General features: G+C 45.6%; 1 protein-coding gene across 1 annotated transcript; it reads right to left on the reverse strand.

Moving 5' to 3' along the window:
* Positions 1 to 1,893: 1,893 nt before the first annotated feature.
* LOC138200737 (uncharacterized protein KIAA2012 homolog) lies at positions 1,894 to 14,625 on the reverse strand. The gene is made up of 23 exons (XM_069153608.1): positions 14,620 to 14,625; positions 12,925 to 13,083; positions 12,719 to 12,850; positions 12,428 to 12,574; positions 11,580 to 11,736; positions 11,339 to 11,490; positions 11,104 to 11,239; positions 10,963 to 11,021; positions 9,734 to 9,890; positions 9,366 to 9,539; positions 9,028 to 9,135; positions 8,861 to 8,935; positions 8,563 to 8,630; positions 8,141 to 8,195; positions 7,846 to 8,062; positions 6,832 to 6,930; positions 6,583 to 6,757; positions 6,339 to 6,465; positions 5,324 to 5,682; positions 4,965 to 5,161; positions 4,038 to 4,177; positions 2,584 to 2,779; positions 1,894 to 2,467 (listed from the first exon to the last, which is right to left on the reverse strand). Exons 2-23 carry the CDS (start codon positions 13,033 to 13,035, stop codon positions 2,299 to 2,301), a joined length of 3,210 nt encoding a protein of 1,069 aa, XP_069009709.1. The 5' UTR covers positions 13,036 to 13,083; positions 14,620 to 14,625; the 3' UTR covers positions 1,894 to 2,298.
* Positions 14,626 to 15,160: the final 535 nt, after the last annotated feature.

The following is a 15,160-nucleotide window of genomic DNA, read 5'->3' on the forward strand; positions in this document are numbered from 1 at the left end:
GCTAACCGGAAGTAGACTTTAAGTCGCTCTACTGCCTCCTACTGGTTCGGAGTAACCGCGCACTGTGGAAAAAAAACAAAAACACAACGTCATATTTATTCTTCCTCTAACAGGTTTTTTTATTTGATTTTTTTAACTAACTTTATTGCATATCGCAGTGCAAAATAATACAATGCATTTGGAAATATGCATACATAATATCAATTAATCTTTCAACGATAATATCTGCTAGGGGTAAAAAAAATAAAAATAAAAAGATATATACATGGCGAAATAAAATAGTAAAAATAAAAAAAGACAAAACAGTTCAGCAGTTTAGGCAATTAAATAGTTGACATGTATTTAAGGCTTTTGGATTGGATGGTTTGTATATAGTGTGACTTTTCAGTTATAAAAATGATAAATAGGGTTGGTTTTTTTGCTGGAAGATGTACTTTTGTGAATATGGAATTTTCCAGTATTATCAAAAGATTTAAGCATTGTTTTTAAACCAAAGAGTACATCTTTGTACAGTAAAAAAAACAAAAAAAACAGCAGAAACGGGACAATGAATAACAATGGCTAAAATCCTTCCAAAATATAGGTTTGGTTAGGTAGTTACTTTATTAATCCCCGAGGGGACATTTTTTCTATATAATTTTCTATATAATATAACGGTATAGGGGCAGTTCTAGAACAACTGTGTGGTAGTTTCAGTATTAATTCCACAGAAAGAGCAGTTAGTGTTGATGTCCTTTCAACCATAACCACATATTATATACATAAATGTGGATTTGCTAAATCCTCTTAAAAGTGAACTCACACCAAAAGAAATGTAGAAGAAAAGTTAAGCAAACCCTGACTATGATTTAATCTAACCACTTGTTTACTCCTTAGCTGTTGTTGTTGTTGTTGTTTTTTACTTTGGTATATATTGACATCCATTCGTGAAATATATATATCGTATTACATTTTTAGGAGGTGTGACCCTGAGGACTCGACTGACATGTAAAGAAGCGAGACTGTCATTGTTCTGGACGCTTTTTGTAAATATAGTAAAAAAAAAAAATAATAATAATAATAATAAAAAAAAAGGTCTTACAGAAAGTGTCCCAAAGTCCATGCAGGAGAGGACTGTTTGTCCCCCAGACACATTATGAGCTTCATATCACACAAAGCTCTCGAAGAAGACGAAGTGTGTTCTGGGTAACTGAGTCTCACGAAGAAGCTCAGGGGATGAGCTGAAAGCTGACGCAGCCGCACACGAGCACTGAAACACGGCGCTGCGGCTCGCGACGTTTGTGACAAAGTGGGTCAAAGGTCAAGGCGGTTTTTTTTTATATTTTTTTATTCATCATGACGTAGATTGTTCCGGTCGTACACACACGTGCTAACATGCAGCGGTACGTGCTGAAAATAAATTAAAAAAAAAAAACAGTTTGCGGTTGTGAACGCAGCGTGAAACACGGGACTCCGTCTGACTGCCCTAGACCAACAGCGCCGCCTGCTGTCCACAGCACCGCATAACAAGCGCCATCACTGGCTGGGACACGGCAGCTGCTCATGTCGCTGTTTGATTCATAATTTTCTTTCAATCAAAGTCCTGCTCAGCTGCGGACTCTATTTCTACTATATATATATATATCTATTTTGTTTTTTTTTCTAAAATAATTATTTTTTTATCTACTTTATTTCTTAGATCTTAAACGTGTTTGTAAATTTTTTCATATTGTGTGCACCTTATTGTTGTTTTTATGCTGCTGTGACGACAACATTTCCCCACTGTGGGAATGAATTAATAAAGTCTAAATCTAATCTAAATCTATATACTGTATATCTGGGAGGAGGTGGTTATGTATATATATATATATATATATATATATATATATATATATATATATATATATATATATATATATATATATATATATATTTTATATATTTATAACTTTAGAAGATATTGATGTATGTTGTAAACGAGGTCTGTTCTCTGAGGCACTTCAATGCGTACTTTGTGCACAGGACAGCGACTGTGACTGGATTTCAGTCTCTTCAGGCCCAAAAAAGAAACGTGACAATTGAACTGAAGGTGATCCAGAAGGAAAATAAAACGATAATGGGACCCAACCACCATTTTCAAAAACGTCTTTTGTTGCATCTTTTGCAGAAACAACAGACGAAGAGTCAGAAGAGGATTTTACTCGTCTTTCACTTCACGAAGTGTTCCAGGTGAATTCATCTTCGACACTGGAACGACTCATTGGATAAATGTTGGGAGCGTCGGGGTCGCACCTGGAGGTCAAGGGTCGCACCTGGAGGTCAAGGCTCAGCGGCCGAGCTCTGGGCTTTATTCACACCTAGAAGCTGTAACAGAGTGAAATAGGAGGAGATCCACGGCCTGGAGATTCCCTGTGTCTTCTCCAGACCTCCAGCCTCCAATGAGAGACCCCTTTTAAAGGCCAACCGCTGCTGCAACAGCGCCACCTGTCTGCAGGGAGGACACAAGCAGAGAGAGACAGATGTGTGTTTCTCTTATTTCCTTTTCGAGATCGGAGGTGTTTCGGGTGACACACGGAAACGCTACAGGCTAATGATGAAGAGTACCTGGAGAGCAGCTCCGCCTGCAGCCGCGCCTCCTCGTCTCTCCTCCGTCGCCGCTCCTCTTCACTCCTCCTGTCCTCCTCCTCCTGCTCCTTCCTGCGGAGGTACTCCCTCCTCTCACTCTCGTCCATCTCCTGCAGCATCCTACTCTCCGCCTCCTGCCTCCTCGTCTCCTCCAGCTGCAAACGCTCCTTTTCAGCTGGAGGAGACGAGACAACGTTTCCATCAAACTAAAGCGGTTCGACAGACGTGCAGCTGTTTCACTGATGTAACAATCACAGTGGTGGAAAGTGACCAAGTACATTTACCCACATATTGCACCTGAGTCATAATTTCAGGCAGTATTTCTATTTTAAGTCACGTCACACCTCAAACTCCACATTTCAGAGTATTTCATAACAGTCAGAGTTCATCATGACTTTTCAGATAAAGATTTAACAAACAATTGAAATGATCAGATGAGGCTGTTGGCGAGCGTCTGGTGGGCGGGCCTTCACCCGTCGGGTCCAGTCTGGTACTGACAGAAACAAACTGGAGGAGCTGCCACCTGCAGGGAAAAGCTTTGTGGTGGAGCGGAAGGCGTAGGACGTAACGCTGGTGACGTGGTCGGGGATGAGAGTCAGCACCTGGAAGTCTGAGGCCGTGGTGCTCTGCAGGAAGATGGTGGATTGATGGGGACGGGGTGCCGAAAAAATAGAACATGCCTTAAGCTGCAATACCACCGAGTGCCACTAGAGGTCGGCTCCAAAAAGCCTCCGGCTCCGTAGACTCCCATTCAACTTCTCTCATCAAATACAAAGTCAATAAAATGTCTCCAGCAGTTATCTCGGTGTTGTTAGCTAAAGTCACTCCTTCTTATTAGTTTTCTGGAGGTCCATCTGAAAATAATCCCTCATTCATTGGAAAAGAAGATTCAAAAAGACCTGTTTTTGGGGGCGTGTCTTGTTTAATTGACAGGCCTGTGGTGCAGTCAGGTTACAGCTATCATCAGGTTTCCAATCAGATCGGTCAAATCCACCGTTGGCTCCTCCCCCAGCTCGCCCAAATATGGTCACTTCCTGCTCCAAACCGCTCCGAACTAGCAAAGATGGTGACGGACAGAATCTGAACTAGAGGCTTCATAACGTTCACAAACCAACGATGACATCACTGTTTCCTCGGCGGGGTGGGCGGTGCCTTGGAGATGGAGGTGAAGGAGCTCAGGCGGCGCTGCTACTACCTGGAGGAGGGAGGAGTCACCCTCGGTGGTTCGGGAATCTGATCAGGATCCTCCTGCCTTCCATCGGAGGTTTTCTGGGGAAACTCTCTGAGAGCAGATGATTGGCTGATTGGATAATAAATAAATAAATTACAGAAACAACCTGCAGGTTTCTTCCTCCTCCTGCTCTTCTTCCTCCCCCTCCTCCTCCTCCTCCTCTTCCTCCCCCTACTCCTCATCCTCCTCCTCCTCCTCTCACCTCTTCTCCTCTGCTCCTCCTCCTCTCTCCTCCTCTGCCGTCGCTCCGTCTGTCTCCTCCTCTCCTCCTTCCTCCTCGTCTCCCTCTGCTCCTCTTCCTCGCGCCCCCTCCTCTCATCCTCCTCGGCCAGCCTCTTCAGTCTGTGGATGTGGACAGAGTTTAGCGCCGCCTCCCGTTCCTTCTCACGGACACCATGCAGACAACGCACACATCTGTGTTTCTATGGAGACGACGTACACGTCTGTGTTTCTATGCAGACGACGCACACGTCTGTGTTTCTATGCAGACAACGCACACGTCTATGTTTCTATGGAGACGACGCACACGTCTATGTTTCTATGGAGACGACGCACACGTCTATGTTTCTATGACGCCAGATGTTTCGTGACATTTTATTTTGTCGCGAGCGACGGAGAATCCAAAACTGACCGCTTTAAACCGTGACGCCCTGACGAAGAGTTGCTGCGCAGTTAGTTGCAGCGACAGTGATGTGAAAAACTTGTATCTCCGGTTTGTCACGTCCTAAAACAAAGATCCTCACAGACGACACGGCAGCGCTCCGTGGAAGCGACAACACCGTGACGCTTTATTTCATCTATCTAGTTTTTGGGTCATTTATATAAACTCATTTAACTTTTCGAATGGTTTGGTTTTATACCGTTGTTTTTCATTAAAGTCTACGGTGATGGCCACTTGTTATCCACCACAGAGTGGAGTTATCTTCCATCAATTTAGTTCCTTTATCTCACGCATGCAGTTCAGACTCCTCCTCTCCTGTTAACATTCAGACTTCCTGTTTGGGTCTTACGATCCCTCAGCTTCTGATCGGAGCTGCTTTTAACGGGCTTTCTGTTATTTGCCGAGCGATCATTTTACACAACTGAAATCTTATTTAAATAACGTTGTAACAAAAAGAAAACGGCCGACCTGAGCTCCTCACTCCTCTTCCTCCTCTCCTCCTCCAGTTCCCTCCTCATCCTCTCCTCTGTCTGCTCCTTCTCCCGCTGCTTCTTCCTCTCCTCTTCCTCCCGCTCACTCCTCCTCCTCCTCTCCATCTCCATCTCTTCCTCTTCCTCTTCCTCCTCCTCCTCATCCTCCTCCTCTTTCTGGCTCCTTCTGGACGACTAAAAACACAGAAACACATTTACATGGTCCAAATATTCACACAATGCTCTTTAAAAGCAGATACTTTGAGTTTGTCACGTCCCAACATGCAGTGTGACGAGTTTCTGAAGAGCTATATCAAAAAAGTCACAAAAAAGTAAATCAAGCAGCATCCTGCTAACCTCCAGCTTCACTGGGTTCAGCTTCAGCTGTTCATCTGCTGCCATGACAACGGAACACGACGACAGGCGGCCGCGTGACGAGGCAAGACCAACGGCTGCCGTGGACCTCTCACAGGAGGAGGCCGCAGACCTCCTCGAGCCCCCCCGATTGAACCGGGACGAAGACCTGAGCGAGCTCTCTGATTGGACGCTGCTGGGCTCATCAGCCTGCGGGACATTGTCATTGGTGGGAAGATGTTTGGCGTCTTTCTTAGAATTTGTTCTGGTTTTGTTCTGGTGTTCTTCCGAGGAGCTTTTGGTGGATTTGAAATGAGACTCTTCTTCAGCCTCCTCCTCCTCAAGGAGACCCTCGGGGTTCACTGAAAGGAGAGGAAGGACATGAAAATGGATTTAATAAGAAGGTCAACGTGGAGTTCTTTTAATGGAACTGACATGACATGCTATACATGCATATTATGACGTGTGCATCACGAGATGTTTGTGACGTAAAATTACTTATTTGAACAGAAACTATGGGCCTGATTTACTAATGATTGATGTTACGTGTGTAAAAATGTGAAAACTTCACACCACCCGGAAAAATGTCTCAGCTGATCAACTGACAACGTGCAGCATGAAATGTCGCTGTCCCAGGTCCTGAACGTGTCGCTGTCCCAGGTCCTGAACGTGTCGCTGTCCCAGGTCCTGGGACACATTCAGGACCTGGGAGTTGTACCTCTTAGTAAATCAGGCCTTCACTTCGTGGTTTTAGGTGCATAAATCTCAGGCAGCTTCTTTTTCATGCTTCGGCGAATGAAAGCGCGACGCTGACACGGTGCTCTCTAGTGGACTGGCAAGTGTTTTACACATTTGGTGTGATGCTGGGACGCACTTTATATCTGTCGGTACCATTTCCAAAAAGTTTTAAATGTGTTGACGACTGTGTGTGTTTTTTGGATTTGACATTTTCACGTTCAATAAAAACGTCTCCTGCTTCCTCCACACTCAGGAGACCATTTTGTTTTCAATATCTTACCATCAGTAAACTCTTTGTGTTTCAGCTTCTCTCTCCTCCTCCTCCCAGCAGACTCCTCCCTCTGCCACGCCCCTTCTCCTCGCTCCTCTTCATCCTCACTCTTCTTCACTCCTCCCCTCTTCTTTCTCTGTTCACAGTATTTCATGCAGTCACATGTCTTCCTATTTCTGTTATTATTCCAATGATTAATTATGAACTTTAAGTTAGGAAGCATGTTGATGAAGACTTTAGCAGCAGTCCTCACCACAAAGGGAAGAGTCTCCGCTCGCTGTCCGTCTGTCCTCTCCTCTGGTTTCTGGCTACTGATTGGTGGATCAGCACTTCCTGTCTTCTGTCCCTTCCATCGTGCCTCCCTCCTCATCCTTGATGTCTTCTGTCCGTCTGATTCTGCTCTGTTCCCTGTTGTCATGTTCCTTTCCCTGAATGGATGAGGGAGGTGAGTGTGTGCAGATTGATGAGCAGGAGATGAAGTTGGCATGTGACAGGAGTTCACCCTGCAGTCGCCGCGGCGACCGTCCTCACAGTCCTCCTCCTCCTGCTCTCGTCCACGGACTCCTCTGCTGCTGCCTCGGTGGTGTTCACGTTCTGCTGGCTGTGAGAGACGTCATCGTTTTTAAACTCCTCCTGGACTCCGCATGTTTCACATTTCTACTTTAAAGGAGCATTCTGTATCATGTTTAGTTTGCAGTCAGCAGTATGTGTAGAAACAGCACATTGATGTTCTGTCAATTACTTTGGAAAGAACAAGAAAATAATTATAAATTTTCAGTAACTTTCACAACAATTATAATTAAGAAATTAAAGCATGGAGTTTAACACGCCGGATGTATGCACATAAAAGTGTGAAAAATTTCCTTTCTTGTTGCCAGCAGGAGGCGCTATGACTATGACTAAATATTAACATATAGATGTCTTCAGGGCCAGACTGTTATCATACATGTTAAGTTCGGACAATGTATATCAGATTATAGCAACTTTAATTTCATGGCAAAACACTGAAAATGGCCGTTACACCACGGGCACACCGTTCTCAGAAAATAAATTATTTTGATAAGTTTTCATTCCAAAGGTCTTTAGATGAGACACACCAAATTTCAAGCCGGTCTGATTAAATCTGTAGGAGGAGTTCGTTAAAGTACGACACGTGCAAATCACCAAAATGCCACAAATTAAAAATGGCGGACTTCCTGTTGTGTTTAGGTGCCAAGAGACTTTTCTTTTAGATCTCGGCCTGATACACATTGAATTTCATTCATGGAGGTGAAAGCAGCCTTTAGATCTCACGTTAGGGGGCGCTAGCGAGCCATTTTGCGACGCCAAAGACCAATGAAACGCTTCAATTTCCACTGAAGCTGATTTTTGTGCAAATTTTCATGAGTTTTTAAGCATGTTAAAGCCGCTAAAAAGGCTTTTTATTTGTCAGAATTATAACAATTAAGTCTTGCATGATATTAGGGCCTTCGCACCACTTGGTGCTCGGGCCCTAATGAACTTAAAGTCAACAAACTGTGGTACGAGTGATCCAGATAGCTGTTGAGTGGCCAGCTGCTCCTCCTCCTCCTGGTCCTCCTCTTCCTCCTCAACCTCCTCATCCTGCTCCTCCTCGCCTCCTCTCTGCTCCTTCCCTCCTTGCTCCATCAGCGGCGGCAGCCTGACGTTGAGTTTAGCGTCTTTTTTCGGTGTCCATCGTGTTTCCTTCTTTGTGTGTTTCTCGGTCACGGTTGCTGGAAAAAAAAAATATTTAAGACGAAATCAAATGAGCTCAAAGTTGGAGGATGATACATTTAGTAGGTGAGTCTTACCTGTGCCTGTGTGGCTGCTGGGAGAGCGGGCAGGAGGCTGGGACAGATGGAGGAGCTGGTTGGAGAACAGAAATGATGCTTAGAGTCTTTGTTTCACCAACTGAACCCCCAGATTGCTTTGGAGTGATTCAGATAGATTCAAGATGTAACTCATCATGTAAATGCAGCCCTTTGACTGCATCACTGCTCGACACAACTGACCAATGTTTCTGCCAAACGGTCACAAGGACCGGACGGGGGACTGGGAGGTAGGTGAGGTCACACTGACCTTTGACCTTGGACCACCAAATCTAATCAATTTATTCTTGAAAGAAACGCAAACGTTTGTGCCAAGTTTGAAAAAAAAAAAAGAAAAAGACGTGACAGTCGTTGAGGAGCGGCTCCGGATCACTGAACAAACCCCGCTAAAAACACCGACTCACCCTGTGACCGGACCGATGGTGCTGATCGTCGCCCTCGGGAGCGTCTGTGCTCGGCTCCGCCCCTCCCTCTGTACACAAAGTACCAGCTGTTTATTTCTGACACTTGATTTATTCTGACACTGATTGGATCCCGTATGTGTCGCCTTGTCTTGGTGTTGCACATCACACACACCCCTCCATCTCTACAAATGTGTGTGTGTGTGTGTGTGTGTGTGTGTGTGTGTGTGTGTGTGTGTGTGTGTGTGTGTGTGTGTGTGTGTGTGTGTGTGTGTGTGCGTGTGCGTGTGCGTGTGCAGACCTGTGTGTGTATTTTCAGGCTGCAGCACGATGACCCACGGTAACTCCTCCCCCTCTGCAGACAGAACCCGGACAGCTGGAAGGCAGACAGACGAATGCTCTGACGTTCGGACACCAGCTACAACCTGAGTGAGCAGTGTTCGGGATGTTCGAGGGCGGGCGGTGTACCTTTCCTCTGCGTGTCACCGCCGGTGTGCGATGGGTGCTGCTTGTTGTCATAGAGTGACAGCTGAATGACTTCCCCGTCAGGACCCAGAATCAAGCTGCCTACTAAATCTGTCATGAAGCAAGCAAGCGTTTATTTGCACGGCACATTTCGTACACAAGGGCCCTCCAGTGTGCTTCACATAGGTAGAAGCAAAGAAGAGTCATATGTACGGTGGCACCGAGGTGCAAAGCACAACAACAAATAGAAAACACAATCACAAAAATGATGGTCAGTTTGCATTAAACGCCCCCTACAGTCCGGTTCACAGTAAACCCAGAATGTCTGTAGCTCCTCCTACCTCTCAGCTCCAGCGGCAGGACGCCCCTGATCACGCCTCTGTTAGCACCGCTGGATTCATGGGGATCCTGTAAGTACAGTAGTCGGTCCTGTAAGAAGGCCACAGAGCTCAGCCGGCCCAGACCTCTTCGTCCTGCAACACCAGCCAGCACTCCAGCAGGAGGAGGAGGAGACTCTGGAGGAGAGGACAGCAGGAGAGAAGGCAGCGTGATGAACCTGGTGGTCACTCAGACTGATGCAGAGTTGTTTTGTTTAAGTTCTGTCTCCTCAGATTTGGGAATTTTTTTTTTTTTTTTTTTTTTTTTTTTTAATGAATGGGAGTGAGTGAATCTGCTAAATCAGGTCTTCCTCACTGAGCTTCTTCCTCACCTTCCATCCAAGGAAACAGCAGAGGAAGACACTGAGGCTGCTGATGGAGTCCAGCTCTTCCTGCCTCAGGTTGGACTTCCTGTCTGGAGACAACAGTCCGGCTCTCTGCTGCGGGAAGTGGACGCTGGTCAGAACCGCCCAGAACCTCATGTCCCACCTGCAATAATCAAAAACAAAACTTTCCTCTTTCATTAAGTAGCAACAATAGCTCAGAAACAGAAGCCAACAGTAATGGGGGGAGGGGGGTTCAGGTGAGCAGTGACCGACAAAGACAAAGATTTTGATTGGTCGGCCAGAATCAGCAGCATGAATCCATTAAGACAACCTCCTGCTGTTTTTCTTGAACACTTCGGGCTCATTAACGCCAACAATCCAACCACAAGCGGTTTATAAAAGTGTTTGTAGCTTCAGGTCTGAAAAATGTGTCCGATGCAGAAGTGCCTGAAGCTGCAATACCACCGAGTGCCACTAGAGGTCGGCTCCAAAAAGCCTGCGGCTCTATAGACTCCCATTCAACTTCTCTCATCAAATACAAAGTCAATAAAATGTCTCCAGCAGTTATCTCGGTGTTGTTAGCTAAAGTCACTCCTTCTTATTAGTTTTCTGGAGGTCCATCTGAAAATAATCCCTCATTCATTAGAAAATAAGCTTCCAAAAGACCTGTTTCTGGGGGCGTGTCTATTTGATTTACAGGCCTGTGGTGCAGTCAGGTTACAGCTATCGGTGGGCGGGACATAGTATCGTCAGGTTTCCAATCAGATCAGTCAGATCCAACGCTGGCTTCATAATGTTCACAAACCAAGGGGTAACGCTGATGCTGGATGCTGATTGGCTCCTGGTCTGAACATCACAGCCTGTCTGAGTTTCTACTTCAACTGTTGAAATGTTTCTACAGCACTGAGTACCAAAAGCTGAGATCCTTTGATCAGATACCACCAGACTGCATTCAAAATTTTGTCATTAAAAAAAGTCATGCCCTCTCCTAGTTTCATGTACCAAACCTAATTTATACATGTCACAGTTTTAGTCAGACAGTCAGTCGACCTGAATCCAGCAAGAAAACCTTTGGGATGTGGTAGAACAGAAGATGAGCAGAGAGAATGTGATGAAGCAACACGGATGAGAACCTCAGAGGAAGGTTTAGGAGCTGCGAGCCGAAGGAGGCCGACCCAGAGTCAGTCTGCTGTTCCTAATAAAGTGACTATTTTTCTTTGAAACTGCTGTCTCACCTGGTCGGTGTCCTCCCAGCTGGATCCGGGACAGACTTCCAGAGGAGGAAGGAAGGAGCCTGGGAAGAGGGACGCCAATCAGAGCATGGTGTTTATCAACATGTTGAGTAGAAGCGAGCTCCGTTATTATTCTCATCACACCTGTCCTCCCACGTCTGTCACTGCTGCCTCCGCCGCCTGCCGCGTCACCGACACAGTTCCGGTTGAGATGACGGAGCTTCACTCCCGTGCCGTGGCGGTCGATCTCGGCATGCCGCGGACTCGCCTCCAAGTGAGCCTGCAGGCGGCACCGAACACTGTTCATTTAACATCGATAAAGCAGCATCACACCCACAAGTCGCATCCGTTTCCAAAGACAAAGAAGCTTCGGATGGACCTGCAGTCGCTCTCTCGTCACCACAGGTCTGCGTCTTTCCTCGGGGGTCAGCGCTGCACGGTACTCCCGGGGCCGAGGCTCCGTCGGTGGGGTGGGTACGTGGAGGAACAGGTCCAGCCTGACTCTCCTGCTGCTGTGCTCCCCATCTTCATCTGCGGAGACGTGTACTTTTAGACGGGTACATTTACAATGTTTCAAGCTGAATTTCCAGTTTGCATCAATCCATCTGCCATCTTTCTACCTTCAAGATGGTTCTCTGGTTCTTCACTGTTTCTCTCCGCAGGAAGCAACGGGCTGTTCAAATGCACACTGAGCTCCGGACCTGGACGCTGAGGGTCTGGAGCTGGAGGTAAGTGAAGGGGAGGTAGGAGTGGTGGGGCGGGCCTCGAGGAGCTGAACTGCAGGAGAAGAAATGTACTTAAAGGTTATCCGTTAAAAAACAACAACAAAGCTGCAGGTGATGGATAAAAGCGTAACACCGAAACAAACATTAAATCTGAAGTGAAACCAGGTGGGGTCTGCACATTATACAACACACATACAAGGTGCAATCAAAAAGTTCATGAACGGCTCCTGTTGTGGAAAACGGCGCTCAGCAGCAACACCTGAGTTCCACGTGTTTTTGTGACCGCTGGTACGTGAACATTTGTGATTTCACGGAGGACCTGAAACTGGAGCAGAGAAACAGCAGATTTTGGGAGACATTTCTGGGGAACAGAAAATCTTCAACTCACCCGCTTAAAGCCCAGTGTTCCTGAGCACATGCAGTCATTTCCACCACAGAATCAAGTCTGTTTTTAAAGCAGTGTCACCTGAGGGCCCGAAGATCACAGAAAACATCAGATTTGATATTAAACTCTGTAAACGGTCAACAGAGACCCTTGAAATGCTTCAGAAAGTCTACGGCGATGAAGCAGCCAGGCAAGGTGATGCTGTTGAACTCTGAATACTTCCTCATGAAGGTTGCTGCTTCCTGCTGCTGCGTGTGCATCGCTGTGCTGCGTTCAACAGGAACACTGAACTTTCTGATTGCACCTCATACTGTGTACAGTAAAGCTAAAAAGGATATTCTAGGTCTGCACCACCTACCTGATTATTGCTGTACTTTAAAATGGCCGCCGTTAGATCCTTCACGGTGCTCAGCTGCTGCTCCACCTGTCGAGTTTGCCGTCGAACCACCCGCTGCTTCTCGTCTCTGGTCTTTGGGTGACTTCTGCTCTCCAAAGTCACCAAGTCCTGAGACAGAAGGAACAACGTGAAAACCGAGTTCACTGTATAAGATCTGCATGTATATACACACACACACACGCACACACACACACACACGCACACACACACACACACACACACACACACACACACACACACACACACACACACCTGGGAGTAGAGCAGAAGTGGCCCCCTGCGAGTGCTGTAAGTCTTTGGAAGGGTCGCCTCTGCTTCCACAAGCAGCCGGCCGCTGTGGGACAGACGCAGCAGAGACTCCTTCGACTTCCAGATGTAATAGTCCTTTTGATGGATGGTATTGATTATTATATAATGATTGATTGATGGTAACACAAGGAGAAGATCTGACAGTGTACCTGCGGTGTGAAGCAGACGTCCAGCCGTCCATCGCGTCTCCCGGTGTCTCTGCCGGACGAGACCAGTCGACCCCAACCCCGACTCAGCAGGGACAGAGACATGTCCTTCATGGGGACATTTAATTTTCGGGGACGGCCGTTGCCAAAAATGTTGGGATGCTGTGTAAAATGTACATAAAAACAGAAAGCAATGATTTTGATGTTAAATGTGAGCAAATCTCTTAAATCTATATTTAACTGAAAATAGACCAAAGACAACATATGAAATGTTGAAACTGAGAAATGTTATTGTTTTATGAAAAATATCTGCTCATTTAGAATTTTATGGCAGCCGGTCAAGACAGGATCAACAAAAGACTGGAAAAGTTGTGTAAAGATGAAAAAAAAACACCTGCTGGAACATCTGACAACTAATGAGGTTATTAACATGGCAACAGATCAGTCACATGATTGGGTATGAAAAGATTTCAGAGAGGCGGAGTCTCTCAGCAGTGAAGATGGGAAGAGGTTCACCACTCTGAGAAAGACTGTGTGGGAAAATAGTGCAACAATCTCAGAATAATGTTCCTCAACGTAAAACTACAAAGAATTAGTGGATTTCATCATCTACAGTTCATAATATCATTAAAAGATTCAGAGAATCTGGAGAAATCTCTGAACACAAGGTACAAAGCTGAAAACCAATATTGGATGGTGGTGATCTTCGGGCCTTCAGGCAGCACTGCATTAAAAACACTATTCTGGAGTGTAAATCACTGCATGGGCTCAGGAACACTTGTGAAAACCATTGTCTGTGAACACAGTTCATCGCTGCATCCACAAATGCAGGTTAAAACTCCCCAAAGAAGAAACCAGATAGAAACATGATCCAGAAATACCGCTGCCTTCTCTGAACCGGCTTGAACCTTCGTTTTCCCTCTAATCTTTTTTCTTGCAGCACAAACAGAATCCAAATTACGAAGTTCTAAATGAAACAATTACCAACTGAACTGAAGTTTGATTAATGTATAGATAAAAATATTAACAGTGTTAAGGAAAATGAAACTAAATACGAGTGAACATTACATGCTTACATTTTCAGCAGAGTATTGGTGGAGAGCAGAGAGATCTGCAGCTTCAAGTCTCTCATAGAGTCTTTACATACACCTGCCTGCAGTTTGGTCATCAAGCAGGTGACAGAAGTCGGCCGGCTGCAGTAAATATTCTGTCCACCAGAGACCGCCATCGAGGCAACAGCAAGAAAAACCTCAAAGAGGCTCAAACATTCACGGCAGAAAACAGGAGAGCTGTGGGAGACGATGTGGAAAACGATCGTTGTGGAGCAGAGTTCATCATTTTGCCTCAACATTACGACATACCAGTTTACAGAACTGCTTTCAACGCAACAGCTGGATATAAAAAAAACACAGACGCCCACTGAAGGAACATTGTACTGAAAGTACGAGGAGCACTCGGTGTCAAACCGGACATCCAGTGACGGTCAGGAATCAGCAGGCTTCACTGCATCGTTCTGCCGTTCAAACTCAGAGAGGGAACACTACAAGCTCACCAGGAGCTCACAGTGAAGCGCTCGAGGATCAGAAGCCTGAAAATAATCCTGAGAAACAACTGCCAGAGGAAAAGAAAAGTGAGGAAGAGAGATCTAGTTTATCTGCTCCTCGTCATGTTTTATAAAAGACAAAACACTGGACGTACCTGCAGTCGGCCTCAAACACTACCCCTCTGTCTGTGTTTTAAAATGTGTGTTGCTGCAGCCACGGCAACAGAAACACAAAGTACTAACTCAGGACACAACCGAGGATCAAGGATTGAACACACACACACACACACACACACACACACACACACACACACACACACACACATGTTCCAGGTTACACACTCCATACAGATGCACACATCGCCAAAGATGGGATCAATTTTTGTTTATTTGCTTTTACCCAGCTTTTTTTTTTTTTTTTTTTTTTTACCCCAAACCATGAACTTCCCAACTTTAACAAAGAGTTTGAATTTTTTTATTTGTTTTCCTGAGGTGTTTGTTGGTCAAATATCCCATGAGGCCGTTGGGTCATACAGTGATGAGTTGTGTGAAGTGTGGCTGTAGTTTGAGTTGTCACACCAGAGAGGTCACAGCAGACGACCTATTGCTACTAAAATTACACACCTGAATACTGGAAGTGAAGACAGGCAGATCCATAACCTGCTCTTTATCACTGACAAGGGAAATTTACTCTTA

This window comes from Embiotoca jacksoni, unplaced genomic scaffold (assembly GCF_022577435.1).
Source record: "Embiotoca jacksoni isolate LCO1_2020_lvr unplaced genomic scaffold, fEmbJac1.0.p SCAF_2, whole genome shotgun sequence".
Taxonomy (NCBI): domain Eukaryota; kingdom Metazoa; phylum Chordata; class Actinopteri; family Embiotocidae; genus Embiotoca; species Embiotoca jacksoni.

Bases quoted from the DNA above. Each gene is read 5' to 3' on its own strand.
- LOC138200737 (XM_069153608.1), bottom strand. From the start codon at position 13,035: ATGAAGGACATGTCTCTGTCCCTGCTGAGTCGGGGTTGGGGTCGACTG. The intron at 11,022-11,103 runs GTGTGATGAGAA...CCCTCTTCCCAG, and splicing joins TGACAGACGTGGGAGGACAG to GCTCCTTCCTTCCTCCTCTG. The intron at 5,162-5,323 runs GTTAGCAGGATG...CTGTGTTTTTAG, and splicing joins TGAACCCAGTGAAGCTGGAG to TCGTCCAGAAGGAGCCAGAA.